The 26685-nt window shown below is 41.1% G+C and overlaps 1 protein-coding gene and 1 long non-coding RNA gene across 4 annotated transcripts in view; one reads left to right on the top strand and one right to left on the bottom strand.

The window, feature by feature from the left end:
- The window catches only part of LOC121363598, a 10439-nt gene extending 812 nt beyond the window's left edge, over positions 1 to 9627 (bottom strand). Inside the window, exons 1-6 of one of the 3 annotated variants that reach the window (XR_005956737.1) lie at positions 8632 to 9627; positions 8490 to 8545; positions 8198 to 8264; positions 7564 to 7696; positions 1156 to 7057; positions 275 to 543 (exon numbers count right to left, since the gene is read on the bottom strand). This is a non-coding gene — a long non-coding RNA (uncharacterized LOC121363598). Of the gene's footprint in view, positions 1 to 274; positions 544 to 1155; positions 7058 to 7563; positions 7697 to 8197; positions 8316 to 8489; positions 8546 to 8631 lie in introns of all 3 variants that reach the window. The other 2 variants (XR_005956736.1, XR_005956735.1) reach the window with 2 other exon arrangements.
- A 644-nt stretch (positions 9628 to 10271) lies between these two features.
- OTUD1 (OTU deubiquitinase 1) lies at positions 10272 to 12920 on the top strand. Its single transcript, XM_041486029.1, has one exon. The coding sequence runs from the start codon at positions 10423 to 10425 to the stop codon at positions 11716 to 11718; it is 1296 nt and encodes a 431-aa protein (XP_041341963.1). The 5' UTR covers positions 10272 to 10422; the 3' UTR covers positions 11719 to 12920.
- The last annotated feature ends 13765 nt before the right edge of the window (positions 12921 to 26685 follow it).

Raw genomic sequence — 26685 nt, 5'->3', positions numbered from 1 at the left:
GCTGCCTCGGGCCGGGCCCCGCCGCTTCCCGGTGCCGCCGCCGCGGCCCCGCTGCCCTGGGCGGCCGCCGAGCACAGCCCGCCGGGCTGGGGCGGCCCGCAGAGCGTCCCCGAGCGGAGAACATGCGTCCGGCCCAAGCGCCTCATCTCCCGAGAGGCAGAACGCCTTCTCCTGCTTGCTCCCAGACGCCTGTTGCTCCGAAATACCCTCGCTCCCTTCTAGGTGTTCTTCCCATTTGATACGTTTTAATGTCATTGCGTAGCCTCTTCCCCACCTTAAGCCAACCTCCTGGCTGTTGGGCATCTGTCCAAGTGGGCACTTCCTAGTTCAGGTAAAAGTGCTGTTTAGTTGTGAATATGAGTGGTTAGATCCTCACTGGAGAGCGGCTGATGAGAGTTCACGCCCTCCAGGTTGGCGAGGTCAGGAAACATGTTCCCCACAGGATGGCATGTTCCAGACAGCACTGCACGTAACTGGCACCAGGGCAGTGCCTCCCGCTACACACCGACCGTCCTGAACCTCTCACCTCTGGTCACCAACAGGCTGGGGGGGAGAAGAACATATGGAAGAAATACAGAGTAGTGGCTCAGGATTTCTTCCTCTGAAGGAAGAAGGAAAATCTAGGCAGCCTATGGCTGCAGGTTAGAGGAAGGCGGTTTGAACATGAGTATGAGTCATTATGAATGGCCAGCTTTATTTCATTGCAATAAATAAACCTAAACTATGACATTCTAGTTTTTGCGTAGTTAGGAGACAATAGTATGATGGCCCAGAGCTAGGCATAATTTTCTCATAATTCTCCCTTGATAGAAGTCAGTCAGAAAGTATGGACTAGCTGAAAAAAAGAAAAAGGTACTAATGTGAGTTTGAATGCACTGTTTGATCTATAGTGCTCTTTGACCTCAATAGCTATTAGCATTTGCATTAAAAATTGTTTAAACTTTTTAAAACTCAGATTACACCTGGAGATATGTCAAATATTTAATATTTAATATCAAATGTCAACATAGCACAACTCTATAAATATAGAAGCAAATAATTACTTATAGATAATGTAAGGAGTTTTAAACAGGATGATTTCTTCTAATGGAGTTGAATTTTGCTAGTTCAGTGCCTGTTCAGTGTGACACATAATCTTTATGGCTCATAACTCACCTTGATTAGATTAATAAAACCATTTCAACTCCTGTGAGTCCACAGAAGTGCCAGGGATTCACATGCCTTTTAGAAAAAAAAATGTGCCTTTATTTTCAAGAATGAAAATAATTTAACTAATTATACCTTTTCTGCAAGCTCTGGGCATTTCATCTACAGAAGAAAGATGGAAAGTGATACAAACTGCCAACGTACAATGAAATGTTAGATTTTTTTCTGTTCTTTGAGCTCAAGCTGAAAAAGGGATAAACAAGTGATCTCTATTATAATAGCAAAAGAGAAATTTAAGAAGTTACATATAGTGCAAGAGATAAATCATGGGTACATTGACAGATGTTACTTACATGAATATAAAAGGGAGATTTCATCATTAAGTCAGATGAACTGAGTAATGGTTTAAATTGTTACTTGTAACTCAACTGTTCTTCTCAGGTTTTCTTGTGTTAGAAAAATAAAGGTAATTGAGTGACTGGCAGAATTTATTACTTGGCTTCAAAAGACCATTTGTAAAGCCTGTCTTTTAGGTCACATTTCAAAACTAATAATATAGGGAAGAGTGCATTTTGGTTTGGGAAAAAACCTAATTAGCTATTTGAAACAGATCACAAATGTATTGGGAAAAAACTGCCAAAGATTACATCAAAGTTTTTATGACATATAGGAGTCAGGTCACAGATTAGGCAAACTTATTTATTTATCCCATATATTGCTTTGATACATATGAAAGGAGCAAGTTTTATCCATTAGAAGTTCTGATCAGAAGATTCACATGTATTTGTGAACTGAAAAACTCAACACTTTGTTTATGACATATTATGACTAACACTGTTAGTTCTTTTCTTATTTTTGATTGCTGTTGATCCCAACTATTCTAACTAATGTTTTTATGTTAAGTAACTCGATGCTGCACACCCTAATTACCAACTGCACTCATAATAATCTTGTTTATTTAGAAACGTCTTTGCTCTCTAGCCTGGGCAAGGACAGCTATTGATTCTCTTAGATAATAATCAAAAGCTGTTTGTTTATAATCTTCATTCTCCAAATTCCCTGAAATGAATTTTATGATAATTTTAACCCAGTTAGAAGCTGCTGAAAATGGATTTGAAATGGTACTGATGCCAAATCCAAAAGAATAGTATTCATAGCCTAATAAAATACTGCTTTTAACCTTGCAAAATGAGTTTACTTGTAATCTGTAGGAGTGTGTCCCTTAATGACAGAGTGGCAAAACTAAATTTTGTCCCCCAAAAAAGGAAAGGAGCCCAGAAGTTTCTCTCAACGATGAGGTGAAAAGCCACCTCATAGGACCTCAGGGATTTCACCAAACACTAGAGAACATCTAACTGGATAGAAGCCAAAAAGTCCTGCCTGACCCATCAGGTAGAAAAGAACAGAACAAAAGAGCTAAAGTGCTTTTGTGAGGAGTTTTTACCAGAAGCAGACCTTTGCACCTGGCTCGAGTTTTTCTGTTTGTTATTTTGCCTTTTATTAAACCTTTTTTTTTCTAACACCGCAGCAGAAGTCATCCTGCTTATTTTATGCCCCCAAAAGTAATAGCTGAGCTATCCTTAGGTGTATTAAGTTTCTTTTTGAGGGCTTATGAGACCTGGCCCAAGAAAAACAATAGTAACCTTTGAAAATTATATCCTATTTGCTTCTGGTTTGTGTCTCATCTCTCCAGAAGTGCTACTGGTTCACTGGCTGGGGATTGTGCTTTCTGTGCAGGGAACACTGTGGCACCACAAAAAACCCCAGTAAAAAAAGCAAACCAGGAAAGAGACATAAATGGTACAAAAAAGTGGAATAAGATTAGATTGCACATTAAGATCAAAGTCTTTACCAAGCTACAGTCCTCTGTTATAATGAAACTATAATGGTCCTCACATTCATAGGCCACCCTGGTTTCACCATGCTGCTGCAAGTATTTTGTTACCAGCATCCTTTCATAAAACTATTTGCAGTTATGTCATATCTGAAAGCCAAGGCTGTTAGTCAGGACCAAACTTCTTTGTTGCCAGTTTGTATCCATTTATTTTTGGCCAACACTACTTTTCACCAAAGGAGCTCTTCTTGCTCCCTAGTATTTAATCTGTGATTTATTTTTAGGGATCCCTTCTCAACCTTAGGTAATGCAACCTGTTAGGTAATGCAAGCCAAGAGCAGTTGTCTCCTCTTGTTAGACAGCCACCAGTGCCCTGATCATTCTAATTCCCCCTTGCTCTCCTTCCACTCAACATCCTTAAGCAACAGTGAACAGAGATGCGTACAGTATTCCAGATTAAGTTTCACAAGTCCTTTCTTAAATATTTATTTTGTATATGTACTCACCTGCTGTGTTCTAGGATCCTATTTGTCCTTTTGAAAGTCACATCACATCAGAAACACCAGTGATTCTGCCTCTGAATAGCATTTGTGGGTCTTCTGTCCTGCTGGTTTCCCACAGCTGAGATTATGCTAATATGGAAATACTGACCTGCCACCGGGTGGATGCCCTTTCATTTTGCACTGTTGAATTTCAGATAGTCACATAAGCAATTCTGTCTCTAGTCTTCAGATGCTTCCCATATGGCATTTAAAAAAATCTTTAAATGCTGCTCAGCTCTCAGTCTTTAAGTGAGTAGCACAGCTAGTGCTGGTGTAATTACTGCAAATATTAAAGTCAGTCTCAAGATGGATCTTTGAAGTACTCCACTAGTAAGTTTCTTTCAGTGTAACAGTTTCTTTAAATCATTTTTAGTAGTCTCTCCCCATCACCATCTTTTGTTTCTTGTTTTAATCCCTTTCTTAATTGGATTGGTAATGACTCATACCATGCAGTATCAGAAACTTTATTTAGATACTGCAAGATTAGATATACTAAATTTCCTGTAGTGACTTTATATCAAATTCAGGTAGTCATACACAAAACCCTCTATGTCCATGTCTGATATAGTAAGCTGACTGTATTTGGGAGTCTGTTTCTGAATTACTAATTGATTAATGCTTAATTTTCATAAAATTGTGCTTACCTATTAATCGCAACTTGAAGAATGTTTATTTTCACGTATGGATAATGTCCCTTCAATCACTAGTGCTTCTTTGCAACAATGTTACTGCTTTCATTACACCAGAATAAATACTGAAACACTTAAATTGATAAAATCCTGTTTTAAAATTTCTGTAGATATTCACTGGAAGCCTCAGGAACACTAATTTATATTTCAGGCTAAATAAAGGTTCCATTCTGATTGGAGTTACCAGTATAAACCTATTAACTGGAGAGTATCTGTCCTTGATTGCTTCCAGTGAAAAATATTTCAGATTCAGGCTCATTGTTATAAGTGCTTTTTAAAAATTGTCTCTTGTTATATTAGAACTTTTAAAATTCAGATCAGAAAAAATAATTCCATATTGTACACTTAGGTATGGTAAAGTATGTTAAAGAAAGGTTTGGTTATTTACGCAGACTAGGACATCATTCAGGATGAATTGATGTCATCCCTCCTCTCTAATGGCTCTACCTGTGTTATTTTTTCATGTTAAGGCAGTGGAGTTAAATAGCTGTGATCCAACCTTGCCGTAACAGTTAGCTCTGTGCTACATAAATGGAAACAGAGCAGGTTTTTAATTGTGATGAGGTAAGCTCTCTCCCTCCATTTCATCAGGGAGCTGACATGACTTGCTGAGCTGGTTATGTAGCATATAACCACAGCCCTTTCCCACAGGAAGGACTTGGCAGGGGAGCAACAAAGCTGGTAAATGTAATTACCTGCTATTCCGTGACTGTCAAAGCATGAATGATGAAATGTTTTCTGTGACACTCGCTTCTGGCTGCAAAATGATGATCCCTCCTTTTGCTGCTTATTGATGGCAGAAAGGCAGGGAAAGGTGTGCACTGCGAGGTTGTGGAGGATAGAGGGGATGACGCTTGCCATGGTGTCAGTCTGTTTCCAAACAGTGAGGCCACACATGCTAGTGCTGGCTGCTTGCTGCCTCACAGGAGCATTTTTTCACTTCAAGAATATTGGAAGTATTGCACCTTCTTTTCTACCACAGTTATTTTATGCTTCCAGTTTTTATCAAGATTAAGCTATTAATAATATTTCCTGCAATTGTGAGTGGTGAGTTCCTGCTTCTGGTATTTCTGTATTGCCCATTTCCCCTACCTCCTTCACAGTCTGTCCTTGTCAGAACTGTGTTCTGCTCTTAGTCTTAGCCAAAGTATCTACTTTCCTTGACCCTAAATTGCCATTAACCAACATGAAAGGGAGAGAAGGTGACTGATGTCCTGTAACTGACAAAAAATTAGACATTGTGAACACTTTTATATCTCATCAGGTTTATAAAAATAGAGAAGATAACTTTTCTAAACATCATACACATTATAAAATTTGTCTATGTAACATTATTACCAAATTATTAACATTTCTTTTCAGAGGAAACAGCATTGTTGATTCCCACCCCCCACTTTTTTTTCCCTGGTATCATCTTAAGGCCCTGTGCACAATGATCACTGCAACTGCCATCTACACTCTGAGCAGAAATGTGAGGCTTGATCTGCGTCATCGCTCACATTTAGAGACTCACTTATCAACTGGGATACCAACTGAGCCCTTGAGACATGAGCAAATGTCTATATTTATCACCAACAGCCCTTTTTCCACAAACTCTTGCCACATGATGTCATAGCACTGGTTGCATCTCAAATGCCTGGTGCACCCATACAGTGAATAAAATTTTAATATATGCAGAAGCTGAACAACAAATTGTGAGGCAAAGCTCTCTGAGACATAGCCCTTGTTTATGCAACATTTTCACACCTCAGTGTAAGTGTGGATACAGTTTTCCTCCTTGTTATGTTAGCATTTAGGATGAAATACACTAGGTACTTTAGTTATTACTAACACTTAGGCCGTCACAAAGCAGGTGGCATCAGGAGTAGAAAAAAGACACTGGGAATGGGAAAGAGCAGAATTGGTTCTTTTGGCAATTCTGTTGCCTTGTGACAGCTTTATAGATTCACTGACCGTACCCCAAATAATTTGCCTGTAACTGGTAATTTTATGAAAGAAATGACACAATATGATATGATATGATGATATGATAATCTACAGGCAACAGAGGATGAAATTGATCTTTTGTCAGTATGTTCCTTCTAGTTGAAGTGTATATGCATTTCTTCCCTGTATTGGACGTTTCTTGATATATTTTTCTATTTTCTAATAATTTACAAATTTTTTCCTTGGTATACCACTTCAGATTATTAGTATAAATTCAACATTTCATCTTCAACTTACATCCAAAAAGTCATTTTGTATGTAATTCTGTAGGTAATTTGTATGTAGTTACATTCATCAAATATTTCAGTGAGAAATATCTTTATCTGAAGGGCTGTTATGTCAGCATAAACAAAAACGAAACAAAAAAGAAGCAATGGAAACGCTTATTTAGTGCATTTCACTACATCATTTTAGCCAACTTCTTTTTTCACTAGCAAATGTTCCTGGTGATGTAATTAATTTGTTTCTTCTATGTCAATCATGTATCTACTACACATGAAAGTTAAAATTAGTTCTACTCTCATGCATTGCATTTTACGTCAGTGAATACCACTGTTGTTCCACAGCTGTTTTTGTGATTGTGGTTTGCCTTCTAAACAATCTAAACTATCCCTGGAATGTGCAGGGTAACCAGTGATAACAGTAATGTCAAGAGAAACTTTAACCATGGGAGATGTTTATGCTTTATTACTGCAGAGCTCGTTTTGAGATCTATTCTGTAAGAGCAAAGGACTGGACATTACCCTGTAATGAGTGAATCAGAAGCTCAGGAAGATTACTCTGTGGAAAACAGTGAAGGGCATATCCACAGTGTGCTCTCCTCACTTTCCAAACACCTCTAGTGTTTGTGAGGCCACGACCTGTAGGGAAAAGTGGACAGAAGTTGGAAATACAGGAGTATTCTGGAAGTAATCCATACATGGGTTGTGTTCTAGCTGGGTCATAATAAAGCAAAATTTAGTTTTTCTTGGAATTAACAGCAGTTCTATATGTATCTGAAAGAAATTTTAAAGACCAATATTCTAGTAGTAAAAGGCCCTAAAGGCAGAACCATGCGTCCCTGGCTTTTATAGAGACTATTGCATTAAAGGCATTCAAATATTTCTTTGAAATTTCTATTTCACCAGAATTGTACTCATAGCACTTGATCATTCCAGATTGTGCACCTGGTGGTGGTGGATGGCCCTCCATGGAAGTGTTCAAGGTCAGGATGGTGTTTTGAACAACCTGGTCTAGCAGAAGGTGACCAGGAGCTAGATGATCTTTGAAATTCCTTCCAATCCAGGCCATTCTATGATTACTCCATGGTGTAGACCATGGTTTAGGATGTTATTGTTAAAACCTGTCAGATATCTAAGAAAATTACCTTTGGGAAGTGCTGATTCCTGGTAACTCCTAGTACGAGATGCTTCTGTGGCAGAGGCTCAGTGGGATTTTTGTCATTGGTCATCCAGAGAGACTGGATTTCCCTCAGGCCAAGCACGTGTGACTAACTCTGGCTGCTCAGTGATGAAAAATGTTGGTTGCATTACACTGTCAGTACTTAATAACACAGGTAAAACACAGCAAGGTGAGCTTCTCTTTCCATTTACTTCACACAGGACATAATAAAGATGTCAAAAGTAATATACTATTAACATCAAGACAGTGGTTACAATGTTTGTTTTGTCTCTCAGTTACCTAGCAACAGATCTTGATTGTATTTTAACATTATTAGTAAGCTTATTATGTGCATTTTAACTGAAAATTTAGGAAAGACATTATATATCTGCTTATAAGCAAATGTGAAAAAAAGAACAATCTATCTGCTACCATTATAAAAACCTAATGGCATATCTAGCACGTGTTTCAGGATATTCCTTGTATTTCTTTTCAGACAAACAAGTTTTCTTATCCTGAATATGCTGCATTAGAGCATCAGAATACTAGTACAAGGGTAATTTGGGCATACAAAAATCTATTTCTCTCCTCAAATGAAGCACCAAAACTTCGAGTCATACCTCATTGTAACCAACAGTCAGAATTAAACAGCTGCCCATCCATTAATGTACCACCGTTCCAAATAACCTACGGATTTGGAGAGGCAGAAGAGTCATTAGCAGGAGTTTCTGTAATATCCTAGAAGAAAGAAATTTGCAGTACTGAGCATTCAAAATGCAGCACTTGCTCCTGCCAGAAGTGCTCTTATTCTGCTGCATCCATTTACTGTTCTCTCAGAGAAAGAGCTGCCTTTCCCTCCCCTCTCTCTGTTACCAGACTATTGAAGACTTGAAACTACTATCCTGTACTCACCTCTGACATTTACTAGAAGACAGAACATTCACTAAACCAAACTACAGATAGCTTTTCTGAAAAACATTAAGTAATATACATAATACAATTTTATAAATGACCAAACACACAATGAAGAGCAACTGGCATATTTGAAACCCACTTGGAAGGGGCAATTTCCATTAGTTTTACATTAATTCTCCTATCAGTATATATATAAACATACACATGTTAACTTGGAAATAGACACTGTCAAATCTTGGCTAAGAAATAAAACTAGACGGGAATCTTTCCTTTGCTCCAAGCCTCCATTTCAAGGAGGAAAGATTTCAATTTACTGCTATTTGGTCAATATATATCCCTCTCTAAGTAATGATTAGTCCAGAAATAAAGACTCACTGACTGGGCTCACAAACTATATTTAAAACAAAGTTCTGAACATTCTGAAATACAAGAGTCACTCTGTAATTTCAGAGCAGTTGTAATATCTTATCCCACTCTAACAGGCTGCCAGAAATGCTCCTGGATAAGGCCCATCACCATTTGTTCTAAAGATATCAACTTTTTGGCTGGCTCTGTCAGGTAACTGAGGGCATTTGGGCTTTGATTCATATCTGATATACTTCTTACATTTCAGCTTCGAAGGCAAAAATTTTGGATATGTATTTAATCTGTAAAATTTTACTAAAAGGTTCCCAATACTGCATGCAATAAACTGCTGTGTTTTATCCAGAATAAAAAAGATGTATGTGAAAACTTTCCCTGTAAATATCCACATTACTTTGTATGAAGCATTTGAGCATTTTTTCTCCAACATGTAATTTAGCAGAGTGAGTCATAATATGTTTTCCATGTAAAGAGAATGAAATTCCATATTGTGTTACTGGTATCCCTGGAATTAACTGCAGAGACTGAAGATAGGAAGTACATCCCTAAACATTGATACAAAACACAACCAAGGCTCCAAAGAAAATTATTTTGGACATTGCAGTATATTGCAACTAGCCCTCTTATTCTGTCTTTTTAATTAATGTAAATGGAATGAGGAAAAGAAACTTTTCAGAATATCCAAATAAAGGGTTTTTTGTTTGTTTTTCTGTTTGTTTTTAAAGTTCTACAATCTGCTTGCATTAGTAACACTTTCCTGAAGATACTTGAGGCTGTGGGATGACATTCAGACCTGTTTTTTAAGTATCACTTAGAACTTACATATGTCAGTACCTTTTCTCCCGTTTTGTTAGGAATGACTGTCTGTGTTAGCATTTGGTCGTAGTGCAAACTGGTGTTTCTTGGTCAGCATGCCCGTCGGAACACAAGCAAAACGGAGAGTGTACAGATCTCATCATTGTCCCCGGACAAAGGCTTTATGACTTCATTTATACCGCAGCTAAGGCTGGAGGACATGGCTTAATTTTGAAGTGCTATCGGCATTAATAAACCAATTATCAATGATCTTGACGAGACCTGCATTTCAGACCGCGTGCCTCCTGTTAATACGTGCTGGTTTGTATCACACACCTTTGTATGCACGCAGTGCATTTCCCAGAGAGGGACTTCAGGTGGACAAACAGCACTGGCGCCTGGCACTGTCCAAACCCGAGGGGATATAATGGATATTATCCCCGCCCGAGCTGCCGAGCAGGAGCCGCGACACCGAGCGCACGTAGGCCGGGCAGGGGCGGCGCTCGCTGACGCGCGGGCAGCCCCGCCCCCCTCCCGCGCTCCCGCAGCTTCCAGAAGGGCCGGAGCCCGCGGGGGGGCCGGCCCGGTGGCGCAGTCGGAATTGCTGCGGCCGCGGGGCCCGGCCGGGGCGGGGCGGGCGGTGATGCCCTTGTTTATTTTTACCCGGGCGGTTCATCCTCCTCGGCAGCCCCAGCGCGGCCCCCGCTGCCGCTCCCCGCCCCAGCTCCGACGGCGGCGCCGCCTATAAAGCGCCGCCCGCGGGGAGCCGAGGATGCAGCTCTACAGCTCTGTGATCACCCACTACCCGGCGGCCGCCACCGCAGCAGCAGCCGCCGCGGCCTCGCCGAGCTCCGCCGCCGTCTTCAAGGTCTCCTTGTCGCCGGGACCCTCCGCCGCGGAGGCACCGAGCGCCGCCGACGCCGCGGGCCCGAACGCGGCCGCTGAGAGCTCCGGCAAGGACAGCTTCGTTCCCGCGGGGGGCAGCAGCAGCGCCGCCGCCATGCCCGCCTTCTCGTCCTGCCTGGAGGTGATGCCGAGCGGCCCCGCGGCGGGGCCGGCCGGGCGGCCGGCGGGCGGCCCGCAGTTCAGCTCCTGCGCGCAGGTCACCGTCAGCCGGCGGCGGCCGCTGGAGCGGATCGTGCCCATCCGCATCGTTCAGCGCGCCGAGGCCGCCGGAGAGCTGGTGCCGGGCTCGCCGCGCAGCCGCGCCTGGCTGGAGGGCATCCTGGAGAGCGTGCGGCAGGCCGGGGGCGACGGCGAGGCCGCCGCCGAGGAGCCCAGCAACCGCAGCCTGCGGCTCAGCGAGCACTGCCAGGCGCTGCAGGCGGCGGCCGCCGGAGCCCAGCCCGGGCTGGTCCCCGGCTGCGGCCCCGCAGAGCGGAGCGCGGGCCCCGCGCAGCCCGGCGGCCCCGCGCACGGCGAGGAGGAGGAGGCGGCGGGGCCCGACGTGCGGCGGGGGCCCGGCGGCAGAGCGGAGCGCAGCGAGAAGCTGGCGCTGTACCTGGCCGAGGTGGAGAAGCAGGACAAGTACCTGCGGCAGAAGGGCCGGTTCCGCTTCCACATCATCCCCGACGGGAACTGCCTGTACCGCGCCGTCTGCAAGGCGGTGTACGGGGACCAGCGGCTGCACGGCGAGCTCCGCGAGCAGACCGTGCACTACATCGCCGACCACCTGGACCACTTCAACCCCATCATCGAGGGCGACGTGGGAGAGTTCCTCATCGGCGCCGCCCAGGACGGGGCCTGGGCCGGCTACCCGGAGCTGCTGGCCATGGGGCAGATGCTGAACGTGAACATCCACCTCACCACGGGCGGCCGGCCCGAGAGCCCCACCGTTTCCACCATGGTTCACTACCTGGGGCCCGAGGACCCGACACGGCCCAGTATCTGGCTGAGCTGGCTTAGCAATGGGCACTACGATGCTGTGCTGGACCGCGTGTGCCCCAACCCAGAGTACGAGGCGTGGTGCAGACAGACTCAGGTACAGCGCAGGCGGGATGAGGAGCTGGCCAAGTCCATGGCAGTGTCCTTGTCCAAGATGTACATTGAGCAGAATGCCTGCTCATGAGAGCGCCTGGGCCGGGAGCTTTGCTGCAGGGACTGACAGAGAGGCGTGCTGGCTGTGATGGTGATGCCTTAATCCTTAATGAAGCAGCAGCACCCCAGACGGAGAAAGACTGTAGGTTGCGGGGGATAAATACAGACGTAGTTGTAATATTCTGTTGTAAAAACTTAGCCTCGGGTTATTTGCAAGCAGATTTCTCTGTGTATGTTTGTGTCTCCCCTCCGCACTGTCTATTTTCTATAAGAATGTATTTTTGCACACTATTTTTAAACTGTTACCTCCATCTTCTACATCTTACATTAGTATCTGGCTTTCAGCTGTACAGCCAAAAACGTTTGTAAACAGTTTTTGTAAATAAGGCTTATGATGTAACAGCTATTTTTTGCTGTGTTTTTTACCCATAAACCTTATATTTTTACCAAATGAAGTTGATGTCAAACTGACCCCCCTAGTTGATGAAAGTATTGTGGGTATTTTCTTGCAAAATTAAAATAATGGCTTTTGTAAAAGTGCGGCAAAGTGAGAACAGACTGCTTTTAGGAACAGTTGCTTTCTCTGCCTGGAGCACAGAACAGGTCCTTTGAGCCAGTTGGAATGCAGCTACACGTGAACAGTGCAGGGAGCAATTGACTCTTCTGTTTTTAATTACTGTTTTGAGAAAACTGGCCTCTTGTTGCCTGGTTGGCTCACTCTCCGCTCCATTTACATTATTTATCTATAATAACAGAACATTTACTTGCAATAGAATGTTGTGACTAGATAATAGTCTCCTGCTTTGGCAGTAATTGCCTTGGCTGCACCTCAGTGTTTGTGTTCTTGTTTCTGGGGTTATGGTGTCTTTCGTATAAGCCCTGCTTCTTTTTTGGCACTGGTGTTTCACCAACAAGTCATTATCTGATCACAACATTTTATTCACGTGACTTTATTTTCTAATCAAGAAATCAGGAATGGTGTTCTACATTATGGTTTAAAAGAGAAAAAATACTTAGGTTGAGGTTTGTATGGTTTGCTGGGTCAAACATTTAAATGTCTCCAATCTGGATTCTGTCTCTTCTACTTTCTGATTAACTTGTTAGATATATTTATTAAGTAATGCAGTTTGTACTTTTTTATTTTGTAATATATTGTGATTTTGGAATTTATACTGTATTTGTATAATAGGAATATTCACAGCTAAAATGGAATGAATAAAGAATATAATTTTACTTGTGCTCTTCTTTGGTACCTTGTGCATTCCTGGTGTGGGGAAGAATTGTGGGTGGGTTCACAGGACCTTTTATTTAGCTTTTCTGCCTTAGTCTCCCCTATTAAGAGGTGGGAAGAAGGGGCATGGTACTTCATAGATGTGAACCACTGATAATTCTGGTGTCTGTCAATATATGAAAGAAAGAAATGCAAGCATTTAAAGACAATTGAATATCTGTAATTATATTCTTACTGCAAGAGATCTTAGTACATCTGTTTGCCAGTGAGAAACAATTTTCTATATTAATATGCCTTAGAAGAGGAGTTCTCAGGGGGTTGGTGGTGAGCCAGCTCTCTGCTGGACTGTGCACACTTGGGCTTGGACATTGGTCTTTGGGAGCCTCCATTCTGCAGTTAGCCCCAAACTTGAGGTGTGTCCTGTCAGTAGTGATGCCTTGGCATCCTCTTGTTACTCAAATAGAAGTTATGTTATAGGGAGATACAGCTTTCTACTGCCCTCACAAGATGGAAATGCCTTGCAAGTTGTTAAAATGTGTTTACAAATCAGTCCCTGATCTCAAAACAGTAAAAGGCTTCATCCTTAAACAACAGAAGGGTACTGGGTTAAAGTTATGATTAAAAAGTAACTAAATAGCTGAAATGCATCAGTCTTAGCTGAGCACATGTGACAGAGCTGCAGGACTGATACATATATTTGTTACTGGTTTATGTGGTACAAAGAGTAGATTTAAATATTATGTTATTTTCAAAATATTGGTAAATAGAATATTTTTCCCATTCTCTTCACACCCAGTTGTGCTTTTTCTTTAGAGTGCAAACACTAGACCCCGGTCTTTCTAGTCCACTAGTGCTTAACCTATGAATCTTTGGAAAGCTGAGTTTTGAGGTGAAAGCATGGCAAAGATGCAGTCATGGATGTGTTCATAAGGAACAGAGGTAGTTTATGGGGAAAATGGCTACTTGTGTGACTCTAAAAGTGAAGGTATAAATACAGCATCACTAAATACTAGTGATGTGTTGACTGATTAAAAACTTTTTTATCCAGGCTGCTTAGGCTTTGGGTTGGATGCGATTACTTCATTCAAAGTTGTGACTATCCCAATATTTAAAAAAAAATCCCAAACACATTTATTTTAAGTGTTCTAAAATCACCATTTTTGGCTGTATCATGAATTGTGATCACATATTTTGTTTGTGTTTTGCAACACAAACCTTAGAAATGCTCAGTAAGCTAAGCAAAAAGGATTGGTACAGCATAGTGCTCATTCTGTGTGATAAAAATGATACTAAAATATCACAAATAAATAAAGCAGTGTTAAAAACCAACCGTGTGGGACCCTGGGATGGGTTCCCACAGAGTTCCTCAGCAATTTATCTACAGCATGAGTCACAGGGGCATGCAGATAACTTCAAGGAATTTGAAAAAACGAGGTTACTTGTTGAACTGGTTTGCAAAGACATGGAGGGTGTATTGCTGAAGCATGTAACAAGGCACTTGTTTTTGCAGCTTGCATTATGTACTGTGTCTAAAAGGAAATTACAGAAATGGCATTTTAAATGTTTTGGACACAGGGAAAGTTTTGTTGGTTGGGATTTTTTTTTTTTTTTTTTTTTTTTTTTTTTTTTTTTTTTTAATAGCTGTGGTGTTTAAAGTTCAGCTGAGACACTAGGTTCAGATGCAAGCTAGTGGTGTCTTGTTTGAACAGGAGTAGAGGCAGTTCCGTGGACAAATTTTATGGAAGCAGTGATCCTAATGTGGACAGAGCTTTAAAAAACTGCTTGTAACACTATTCTTGCCCCCAGCAAAAGCAGAAGTAGATGCAAGTTTTCCTTTACTGTCCTCTGTTCAACAATTCCAGTAACAAGGGAAGGACAGATATTGTCCTGGATCATAATTTCAGTGCCCGATTATTTTAAACTTGGCTAATCACTTACATAACCCAGCTAATCCTTACCCCTGTCTGGGGACTTTGGTCAACAGACTTTTTATTATTGACAATAAGTCAGAAAAAGAACTTGATTTTCAATATGCCACTTGTAGGGTTCTATAAATCAGGTAGAAAATGCTTTAATTCTAAACCGAGCTAATGTGAACTTGTGTTGGTGGGAGCATAAGCTTTGTGGTGCCATCTTTGCTTGTATTTTTTAACACAGTTGCAAATTAGTTGGCTTGTTGGATGCTGCATTTCACGAGTTCCTTAGGTTGCCAAGACTGTGACATTCTGTCACTAAGTGTGCAAGGGATATATTAAAATTGTAATGTGTGTTGAACAGACTTTTTTAGACGAAGCAAGGTTTGCAAGAACTGAATTGGTTTGCAATGAAGGAATCCCAAAATAAGGGTGATGGGCAGGTAGGAAAGGGAAGATTTATGTAAGTATCACTGTTTTCCATTTCAGCCAAGGGCTTGCTCTTCAGAAAGTTAAGTGGATGACACTTTGTCCTTAGTAACTTTCTTAGGACACATAGAAGTTGTCTGATGCCAGCTACTGCGGTTTATCTGTCCTGTTGTATTTGGCTGATGCATTACATGTGTGCAAGATAAATATTTTACATTAACTCTACTTGTAAATAAAGGTGTGTTTCAGTACTTCTTATACCTGTACAAAATCACCTGAATACAAATATTTCTACTGTCTGCTTTTGCTTTTATGATGTCAGGATTACTTGGTAGGATTTTTGAGGATAAAATTTCAATTTTGTTTTAGTAATTTGTCAGTGTGCTCATGCATAGCTTCTGAATCCAAGCAGAAAATGATGACATATCTCTCACAACAGAGACAAGTACTGGCAATAACTGGTTTTTGCTTGTAATTTGCTTATACTCTATTTATTCAACAGTTTATTGATATGCAGTGATAAGTGTTCCTAGGATGTTGGTGCAAAATGGTGTGAAATGAAAAAAATTCTTGAGCCTCATTGTTGAAAAGATTGTCCTATTCCAGGATTGCATGGTTGTGTGAAAATACACAGCATACAGTGAGATAGTGAGTAACTGTTTAAAAAGACATCAGGTCTGCCAAATGCAATTGTGTAGTCATCAGAACTTTTTAAAGAAGCAGCAGAATTTAAACTTTGAATTTTTACTAACATACAGGCTGATTTGTAACATGTACATGTGTGTATCAGTTAAAAAAAGAAAAGTGGCTTTCATATTTCCTGGTCAGTTTTAATTTATAATCTGCCTTTTTTTTTTTTTTTATAACAAGTTTATACTATTAATGGATAAAAAGATACAGCAATGCAGTAATGTATTGTACTTAAGCCATTTTTTCCTGGAGTTAGTGTTTAAAATCTGTTTATACAAGGAAACCCATACATGGTATTCAGACTGCAAATCAATGGAAATAAACCACTGTCACATTCCAGGTTTCTGTGGCATGAGTGGTTATTATTCCATCTTCTCATAAATTTGTCCTAATTATTGAGTAAGATCAAGCTGGAGAAAAGGTGAGTGTGCAATTGGAATAGCATGATGCATGTACACAGGGTTGAACTCATCTTTCTTGTGTGAGCTTAAAAAATGGCATTTCCTGCATTTTTAGTGTGTGTTTTTAAACCATTATGCTTTTAATCCTTATTTTATTTCATTGAGGTTTTACTGGAAGTTGTAGCAAACAAACTAATGAGTTCTTCTTACAAGGCATGGTTGGTTAATAGTGTTTGAACCTTCAGCGCTGTAGCACAGTTAAGCTGAGCACAGAGTGGCATCTGCAGGGAAGAAGGCACTTGTAGGAGGAAAGTTGGAGTGGGATTTGGCTGTGAAGGGGCCCAGGCTGCCTTCTATCCTTTCATCTCCTTCACATTCCCAGCAGGCTGATCCTGACTCGCTGTGCCATTGGTCTGGTGGCAGCTTCAGGATCATTGCTGCTGCTCCTTGGGGTCTAGTTATGGAGCTCTTGTACTGCCCAGCTTTTGGGGGCTGCAGATGAAGGAAGGGATGCAGCACTCACTAAAAAATGGGAAGGATTTCATGGGCAAAGAGGTTTTGCTTTTCTTGTCTGTGAACTTATGTTACTGAATTTCAAAGACTAAAGCATGGTTGAACATCAAAATGGTTTGCAAAGGTCAATGTGATTTTAAAAATCACATAAAGCATGTTAACAGATTTTTGAGAGTCAAATGCTGAAGTACGCTGAAATACCTATCTTAATCCATAATTACATTAGCAAAACCGTACTATTTTCACAGGTACAAGGATCCAGCATTTTTTCCTGCACAAAACTTCTATTTTTGCTGACTGTAAAGCTTCATTTTCCAGCTGTATAACTAACCAACATATCTGGGCAAGAAAATAATGATTTCAGGTCTCTGGGTGTGATTTGGAATTTGGCAAAGTCTGTCAGTTTAACCCAATATCACTAAGTGCTATATTTCTTCCCATTGCTGATGCTGTACTCAGGTTTTGATGTCTGCTTTTAGAAATAACATGGTTGTTGGAGCTCCAGCTGAGCTTCTTTTGATATTTTTTAGGGAGAGCCCATGGTCAAAATGTACTCCCTTTGTAAATAAACAAAACTAGTTTGTTTTATATCTAAATTGCCTGTCTTCCCTATGACTTAAAGATTGAGATATGACCAAGCAATTAAGCAGTTAACTAATGTGTTTATATGATTTGTTTGCTTTCCTGATAAACTTCAGCTCCACTGGAATAGATTACTCACAGGGACTGATCTTGCCTTTTGTGGTTTAAGGTAGGAGCAGTGATAAATTTATTGTCTCAGTAATTACTAACACAATTCCTATTACTTCTGCAAACTATCTGCAATTTTAAAATTTCTTTTCATGGCTATTTTTGTTGATTATCAATCATAATGCCTATTCAGGATTAACCTTGGAAAGTAGTTATGCTGTAAACCAAAACCTAATTAAATAGGATATTTGAGTGAGTTTAGGAGTTGACAGCTGTTTTGCTGTTTGTGTATAATCAAGGGAAAGGTGGTGCTCAAAATGAAGTGGTTGTGAAAGGACTTGTTTTGCTGTGGAAGATGGTTATGTCAGCTTATAGATCAGCATTGTGAGTGTTGATGTAAAGCCTTTAACACACCTGAATTTATTATTTCTTAATTAAGTAATAATGTTATCTCACAACAAATTGCATTTTTGCTGCGCTCAGGATCTCTTTGCTATGCGAGAGATTAATACTGCTAGATTAGAAATAAAACAATATTTTGCTTTTATAAGTAATTGCTTTTGTTTTTCCCGTTTATCTCCCATCATTCTAATATCCAGTGAAAGGGAGCTTTGGCTTTAGGTAAGGAATGTTTGTGCATCTGGCCTGTGTTCTCCCTGAACTAATAAGTTGAATACATGTAGAATAAATTTTTTTACTTCAGATTAATACCCATGAAAGTGGTGAATAAACAGTTGGCTAAAAAACTGCCTGTTATATACTGTATTTGGCTCAGCAAAGCTGCAGTCCCACTGGGACTTGGATGGGAAGCAGCATTATAACAGCACAAGCTTTACAGGTATCTGAAAACTTAATCTCCATTTAGTTATTTTGCTCTTAGTTTTCAAATTTTTTTTTGCATGCAGGAAGTAAATTTACTTATCAGGAAGTAAATATTTATGGATGTTTTGTCAGTTAGGTAGCTCTCCTTTTGGATATACTCATGGTAATTCATGCAAACCATTCACGTGAATGTGATTCCTGGTAGATTTCCATTTTCAGTTAATATTTTACAGCAGTGGCCCTGAAGAGGCTATGCAACACCTGAAATTGCTAGAAATTATACCAAACAAAAAAACTATTCCGTTATTTGATGGCATTTATGTGATCAGATTCTTCTTCTTCTCTAGCTCTTTCCAGAGACAAATGTTCCAAAATGGATAAATAAGACAACACTGGGATCTGGTAGGTAAATTAAAGAAGCATTTGTAGAGAAATGATAACTCTTTGCAACAACATATTCACCAAATATGTTACTGCAAAGGGGGCTGTTGGGATACAGTAATACATATGCTCTTCAAAACTCCTTATTGTCACACTGAGATAGTGACAATTTCAAACAAACAAAACCTAAAAAAATCCCCAAACAAAAATAGCAAACAAAATCCCAAAAGAATGTAAAGTTTTACAACCAAAAAGCCAAGGGAAGCTGCTCTGGGTAGGCTGTGTTTGCGAGGAACCATTGTCACAGAGAAGGTTATATAACATGAACCTTGGCAGTGGCCTCAGCTCTAACATCTACAGGAAATCAATCTGCCAACTGGGCTTCTACCCTGGGAGACCAAGTAGGTAATAGCCGATGCTCTACTTCAGTCAAGGGATTGAGTTAATCTCTGCTAAGACTTTTGGTGCTTCCTCAAGCCTTTGAGCTTTATCTCAGCGCTCTCTGGATTAAGCTCTTGCCAGCCAGCAGCTGTATCATTTCTCTTTGGGTCACTTGATATTGTTAGAGGAGGCAGACAAGAGGCAGGTCCTCTCTGTGTAGAGAATCCTGGGCTCCATCGTGTTCCATTGGTGTCTTGTATCACTCCTGTCTAGTGTGAAGTGTGAGGAAAAAGAAATTGTACACCACTGGAACGTGGAATCAGTTCTATCTCTGTTCACTCAGAAGTTCTCACCGAAGAAAATACAAGTCTGTGCCAAGTCACTTATACTTACTCTTTAAATTTATTTACTTCTTCATATTTCCTTTTCCTACCTTAAGATTAAATATGAGCAGAGATCTTGTTTCTTGGAACTCAAGTCAAAAATGTATTGTAGAAATTTCATTTGATAAAACATGATTTATGTGTTGTTTTCAGTTTCACAACCTTTGTGGTGTAATTCAAGCACAGAGCTGTGAAAAGTATGTTTGTAAAGGAGTATTAATTTCACCTTTATAGGCTTTTAAAGTAAGTGTTTATAGCTGGGTTCACTTTGATAAATAGTAAGGAAATTCTGAATGGGAAATATGTGAATAGGATGTTATAAAAATATGACATTTCATGTTATTATGCGTTTTGTTGTAAATTTCCAGATTTAATTTCTCCAGGGGGAAAATAATTGAGTGTGGAGCTTATTTGAGCTCTTTGCTGCTGCGCTGCTGGGCAAGTTCATCCCAGCAAAACCCTGAACTTTGTCACCTTCCTGAAAGATCAGCCCTTGCCTCTAGTTATTGCAGATGAGGAATTACATGCAGAGTCAGTTTACTCAGGTTCTTGAAAGAAAAGCTTTGAAAGGGAGAATGTAATAGCTACAGCTGTATGGAAGGTCAATCATCACCTGTACCATGTTTGAAATGCCATTTTTGATTTTTCTTCCTTTTATGCTGCCCAGTGAGATGAAGAAAGAAAATTACTGTGCTGTTCCTTTGGGGAATGTTTGCTCTGCAGCACACAGTGCTGTGCAGAGAAGCCATCGAGCTCAGCAGGGGCAGCAGCAGCACAGAACGGTGCTTGTTAGGTAGAGGGAAAGAGCAGGTCTCTGAAGGAGGTGAGTAGGTTCCTTGGTCCCAGGGCTGTTTTGCTCTCTCCCCAGTGCATGCACAGGGTCCTGGGCACTCTGACAGGTGTCAACATTCAGCAGCATGGGTCAGTTTTTAAGGCTTTAACTCTATAGACTTGGTTTGAAGGTATTACTTGCTGCATAGCTGCCATGCAACAGTCTTGCAATATCAAGCTGCAATAATTGTATGAGGAATATGTAGCCCTGGGAGAGAGTTAAAAATACTATATTGCATCTAAAACTTCCATATATAACCAAATAGCTTTTTAATAGGAAGCCATGGTGACTGCAAGCAGGAAAATGTTATAGCATTTGTAAATAACATAAACCACTTCTCAGCAGTTCTGGTGGAGATGAGAGGGAATTACATAACAGCTGCTTTCCAGCCCCAAGCTATTATGACTTGCCCACTTTGCCAGCTCTTGGGACTCAAAGATCTGAATTGTCACCTCCCACCTACACTACAACTGCAGGGTGCAGAAGGGTGGTTTAAAATAATGGATGTTCCACAGTCGTATTTCTGTGAAACATGCAAACTTGGTTCTGTTGGGGTTTGTTTGGGTGTTCCCCCCACCCCTCCAAAGGTTTAGGAGGAATTTGTTCTAAAAATCATGTGTAAACTTGAAAGGTCAAAATGCAGTCCCAATGCACATGCAAAAATTGTTTTCTTGCTCTGGCTAATTCAAAAATATGTCTTTCACTCCCCATTGTCCCAGGCAGGGCTGTCACTGTCCCACCAGTTTGTATTGCCACCTCCCCCTGCTGCATTGCCTCTAACTTTGCTCTTACTGCCTGTGCTGCTTTTGGCCAGGATAGAGTTAATTTTCTTCAGAGTGACTCATATGGGGCTGTGTTTTAGGTTTGTACTGAAAACAATGTTGATAATGTAGAGATATTTGTTATTGGAGAGCAGTGCTCGCATGGCGTCAAGGCCTTTTGTACTTCTTGTGCTGCCAGGCTAGGGAGGGGGCTGGGGGTGCTTGGGAAGTTGGGAGGAGATCCAGCAGGGACAGGTGACCCCAACTAGAGAGGGACACCCCATACTAGAGAACATCATGCTCAGTGTATAAAGGGGCAGGAAGGGCGAAGGGGTGGACGTTTGGAGTGATGGTGTTTGTTGTCCCAAGTCACCATTACATGTGACAGGGCCCTGCTCTCCTGGAGATGGCTGAACTCCTGCCTGCCCATGGGAAGCAGTGAATTAATTCCCTGTTTTGCTTTGCTTGCATGTAGGCCTTCTGCTTTTCCTATAAAGCTGTCTTTATATCAACCCACGAGTTTTCTCACTTCTACTCTTCCGATTCTCTCCCACATCCTGCTGGTGGGGGAGTGAGCGAATGGCTGCGTGGTACTCAGCTGCTGCTGGTGTTAAACCACAACACCCACTCAGCCCCTTCTCCCAGTCCTTCTGCAAACCTATCCCTCTTGTCTGCTCTCAGTGCCTTTCCCTCTCCCTTGCAGCAGCCATCACTCCCAGTGGCGATTACCACTTTTCACAGCATGTGTCCTAGTAATGGTGGATCCAAAGCCCCTGAGTCACAGAGTGACAGATGCTTTTCAAGAGGACATAGCAACACTTCTTATTAACAGCAAGCCTTGTTTTTATTAGCGATATCCTAATAGGAACTAGATTCCTTATTAATGATGGGATCTAGCAGTCATTTGGAAAAAAGTTGTCTTCATCTTGTTTTTATGAGCAGGTTAAACAAATTACAAGTTTGAATGCAACCACAAACCTTCATAGCACTACAAATCTCAGTGTTGTTGGCAGAAAGGCTGTGGTGGAAGGCAGGGAGTAGGCAGAGCAGAGGAGCTGCTGTGGCAGGGCTGGTTTTGCACAGGCCTGGCAAAGCTCAGCTCTGTTCTGATTCAGGCCCAAGGAGGCTTAGGAGCAGCAGAAAGATCTGATGACTTTTTTATTATTTTAAATCCTGCTTTTTCTAAAACTCTGCAGTTCTAAATTACTTCAGTTCATTGCATAGTCACTGGTAACTGCCAAAAGCTGTAACAAAGGTGATTTTAGCATCATGTTCTGCTTTGCTAGCATTGCCAGAGAGATCAGAGCTGTAGACACTGCTGACAAATCAGCCCACCAGATATCCTGATGGTGCAGAGCCTGCAGCTTGTTGTGAAGGGAGGTGAGTGAGACACCTGAGTAAACTGAGCAGTTGGTGAGCTTACTTGTGTCTTAGTTATTGCTCCCTGGAAACATGAGGTCTGACAGGATATGTATGATACCTCTCCACCCCTTGGAAATGTGGCATTTTGTAAGGTGCTTATTATTTTATGGTTTTGAAAAGCTGTGTTACACTGAAAATTCTTCTTCATTTGAATAATTTTGTAGTATACATGGCACCCTATAAAATTTTCAGCCTGACTGGGAACTGTAACTTATGATTCCTGCAGTATCACAGCTTTATCCACAGCTTCATCAGTGGCTCATGGCTGTGACAGTCAGGCAATGCTCTTACTCAGTTAATGCATATTAGAGAAGCAAGGAACAACTTTCTTACAGAACTGGCTTGACATGAGCCGAGAACCTCATGAAGTGCAACAAGGCCACCTGCAAGGTCCTGCACCGGGTTGGAGCAATCCCAAGCACAAACACAGCTTGGACAAAGCAGCCCTGGGAAGGACTTGGGGGTGCTGGTGGATGAGAGGCTGGGCATGAGCCAGCCATGGGCACTCCCAGCCCAGAAATCCAAACATGTCCTGGGCTGCATCAAGAGGACCATGGCAAGCAGGTGCAGGGAGGTGATTCTGCCCCTCTACTCCACTCTGATGAGATCCCATCTCAGGTACTGCCCCCAGCTCTGGGGTCCCCAGCACAGAAGGACGTGGGCCTGCTGGAATGAGTCTGGAAAAGAGTACCAGAGGTCATCAGAGGGCTGGAATAGCTCCCATATGAGGGCAGGCTGGGAGAGCTAGGACTCTTCAGCCTGGAGAAGTCTCCTGTGAGATTATATAACTGCCTCCCGGTACCTAAGGGGCCCACAAGAAAGATGAGGAGGAACTTTTTACAAGGGCACGTGTGACAGGGCAAGGGGCAATGGCTTGAAACTGAGAGTAGGTTTAGGTGAAATATTAGGAATGAATTCTTATGAGTGTGGTGAAACACTGGCACAGGTTGCCCAGAGAAGTTGTGGATGCCCCATCCCTGGAAGGCCAGGCTGGATGGGTCTTTGAGAAACCTGGTCTAGCGGAAGGTGTCCCAGCCCTTGGGATCTTTAAAGTTCCTTCTGACCCAAATCATTCCATGAGTCTATGATTTTGTGATTCTGTGAGTTACAACGAACAGGCTTTATAAACAGCAGAAAGTACAATAGAGTTGCTATGAGTCATGGTAGGTATAATACAGGCGCTTTATTTTTCCTTATTTTTCTGTGCTTGTAAATCGCTAACTCATGATAGATGCAAATGGAACATTTGGCATTTCTAGTTTTTCATTTTGTTAGGTTCCTTTTGCTGTTTTCCTTTAGGCTGTAACCCTTTTCTGTCAAACTTGCTTTGCATTTGTTTTTGAGTAGATATTTATGCATTTGTCTATTTATATACTAAAATACAGCATTCATTTTTAACAATTTAGTAACAGAGAAATGCAGCATTTTCTCATGGATCTTTTCAGATTAAAGACAAAACATACAGAATAGATCCAGTTACTAACTGGATGCTGAAAACACTTTATAAAAGCCAAAAGAAGTATATTATATTCAAATTTGTAACAAATAAAATGCCTTAATGAACATAATACCATAACAATGTCTTACATTTGAATAGAACTTTGTCTTTAACTCAATTTACATTAAAACTAATTAATATAATTATCATTAAACTCACATTTGTTTCAGTGAAGTTCTCAACTTTCAAAGAGACAGAGACTTGCCATACATTTCTGGTAGGGCCAGTAATGCTGTTTGTACTTTGGTGAAGGCAGAACAATGTGCCAGCTCTTTGATTAATAGTAATTTGCAAAATAATTTCTCTCCTCCCAGGCTATTTCATATCACTATTTTGTTTTACTTTGCTGTATGAAATATTTTATCTCCCTAACATTATTAGAGAGAGAAACTTGTTCACAAACCTTTTTGTCCCTAAACTTATGTGTTGTTTATTGTAGCATCTCTTTTAATGCCTCTGAAAAACACAAGATTAAACCCCCTCAGTATGTTTGGTTCCACTGACAGATGAGATTGACTTTTTTTTATGTCATGTAACTGGGTAAACAATTTTGCAAGAAAATAGCAGTGCCATGATATGTTGTTCTCACAAGCAGTAGGTGCATAATCTTCAACACAAATACCTTTAAAAATAGAAAGGGAAAAGTGAGTTGTACTGTGTACCTTTGACTTTTAGTTCTACCAGTACTGATACATATTGAAATACTGTGCTGCTGTGCTATTTCAACCCTGGGGAAAAATGGGTCTCCTGTAAATAAGTGTCACGCATAGGGCTGCATATCACTGTAAAAACAATTCCTGCTTATTTCTCCAATGATCAGAACTCCTGTTCCTTACCGTGCTGAACCTGTAAATAAATGAATCAGACACCTCAATAATGGGAATGAGAATAATAGTTATGTTGTTTGTGATGTGTCTCGTGTTTCATTACTCTTTGGAGCTCCTCGCAGGTTTTTCAGTCAAGCAGAACTGCAGCTCAATCCTAACAGCCAGTGTGAGCTACGTGTGCTTTTGGCTAAACTTTGCTACCTTCCTTTTTCTCGGCCTTCGGTTAATACGCCACAAAAGTCCACAATCTTGGAAACAGACACCATCTTCATTTGTTACATATGTAACTACAAACAGATGCTTATGACAGAGGAATTCAGTAGCTTCTTAAAGTGATTAAGAGATTACATTATAGTTTGAGGGGAACATTATTAAAGGATTAGAAACCTCTCTTAACAACTAAAAGCACGAGCAGTCTAAGGTGTTACATTGCTTGATTTGCAAAGATATAGGTATGTGGGTTTGGACTTTCCAACCTTATGAGTAGATGTGGTTTTGGCTCATGTGGAAAGCATTATTGGTGCCAGAATTCCTAAACACACCCAGAACATGTATTATAAACACCCTGGGAGCACCTACTCTTGCTGCTAAAGAGGGGAGCAATCAAGGTTTAGATTTACAGCACACTGAAAAAAAACACTGATGTGGTGAGCTAAGTGTGAATTTAAAAAAAAATTCCAATTTACATGGAAAACATTTTTGGAGTTATTTTCAATTATACATTAATAAAAGGAAGCAATATACTTTTACTGAGCAGAGTGCTTTTAATGCCATATGTGTGGTATGGCTCTTAAAGGCCATGGGTTTGCTGAAAGTTATATGAAAGTGTTCTTCTTGTAATGTTCATGTTGCAAAAATTATATTGTAATGTAAAACTTCTAATGTTTTTAAGCTTCTCATTCATATAATTAAGACCAAGCAACTCCATTCCTCTTGTGATGGATAAATGTGTTTGGATAATGCCAGTCAATGTGGCAGAGCCTGCAAAGTAGTTATTGCAATAGCAGTCACTTCAAAGAAACCTAAGAGGTTTGCAGCAAACAGTTGAGCCCTTGGACCCAAGTGAATGGGATCCAAGATTAACTTTTTCAGTATTCAGTTCTACAACACAATTTTTTTTTTCCCAGTAACAATACCCCTTTGAAATTATTGTATTTTTCAGAGCTATGAATTCAATACCAAGTTATACTCTTAATAATTGTATCTTCTTGGTAGCTTGGAACCTGTTCAGAAAGTAATTTAAGTTTTATAACCTATAAAACTATATCAGAAAAAAAGCCATTCCAGGATTTTTTCCAGTTCTTCCAAGAACTGGCCTTTCAGCTTCAAACAACCCCGTGTCACTTAGCTTGCCATTAGGAAAAAAAGAAATATTTGCAGGGAAGGGATCCAGTTGTGCCTCAGCAGCAAAGAGAATAGCACACAGCTGTGCCATGAGGATCCTGTGCTCACAATCTGCAGGGGAACCTAGGAGTAGCTTTGTTGGCTCAGAGCAGTCAGCAGCACCAGGTCTTCTCTTCCCTGTAGACACCTGGATGGAGCACTAAGGAAGGGCCGAGCAGATGTGATATTCCCCCTGAAATTTTCCCCACAGTGATTGCTCACAGCTAAGGGCATTGTCTGTAGGGTTGGTCTGCTTTGTAACCCTTTCTCTTCCAAGGTGTCCCAATCAATGGGCAGTCTCCCATGGATTCCCTTGCATCTGCAGCTTCCTTTGGCTGTGCAGGGCACCCTTCCATGTCTTGCATCTCACCCCACGCACCACAGTCCTCAGGGAAACTGCACAGATTAGGCAGAATCACTCCTGCACTCAGGCAGGAATTC

This window comes from Pyrgilauda ruficollis, unplaced genomic scaffold (assembly GCF_017590135.1).
Source record: "Pyrgilauda ruficollis isolate IOZ18807 unplaced genomic scaffold, ASM1759013v1 scaffold12, whole genome shotgun sequence".
NCBI lineage: Eukaryota > Metazoa > Chordata > Aves > Passeriformes > Passeridae > Pyrgilauda > Pyrgilauda ruficollis.
The sequence above is the reverse complement of the archived record's forward strand: the minus strand, read 5'-3'. Positions and strand labels throughout refer to the sequence as shown.

Bases quoted from the DNA above. Each gene is read 5' to 3' on its own strand.
- OTUD1 (XM_041486029.1), top strand. From the start codon at position 10,423: ATGCAGCTCTACAGCTCTGTGATCACCCACTACCCGGCGGCCGCCACC.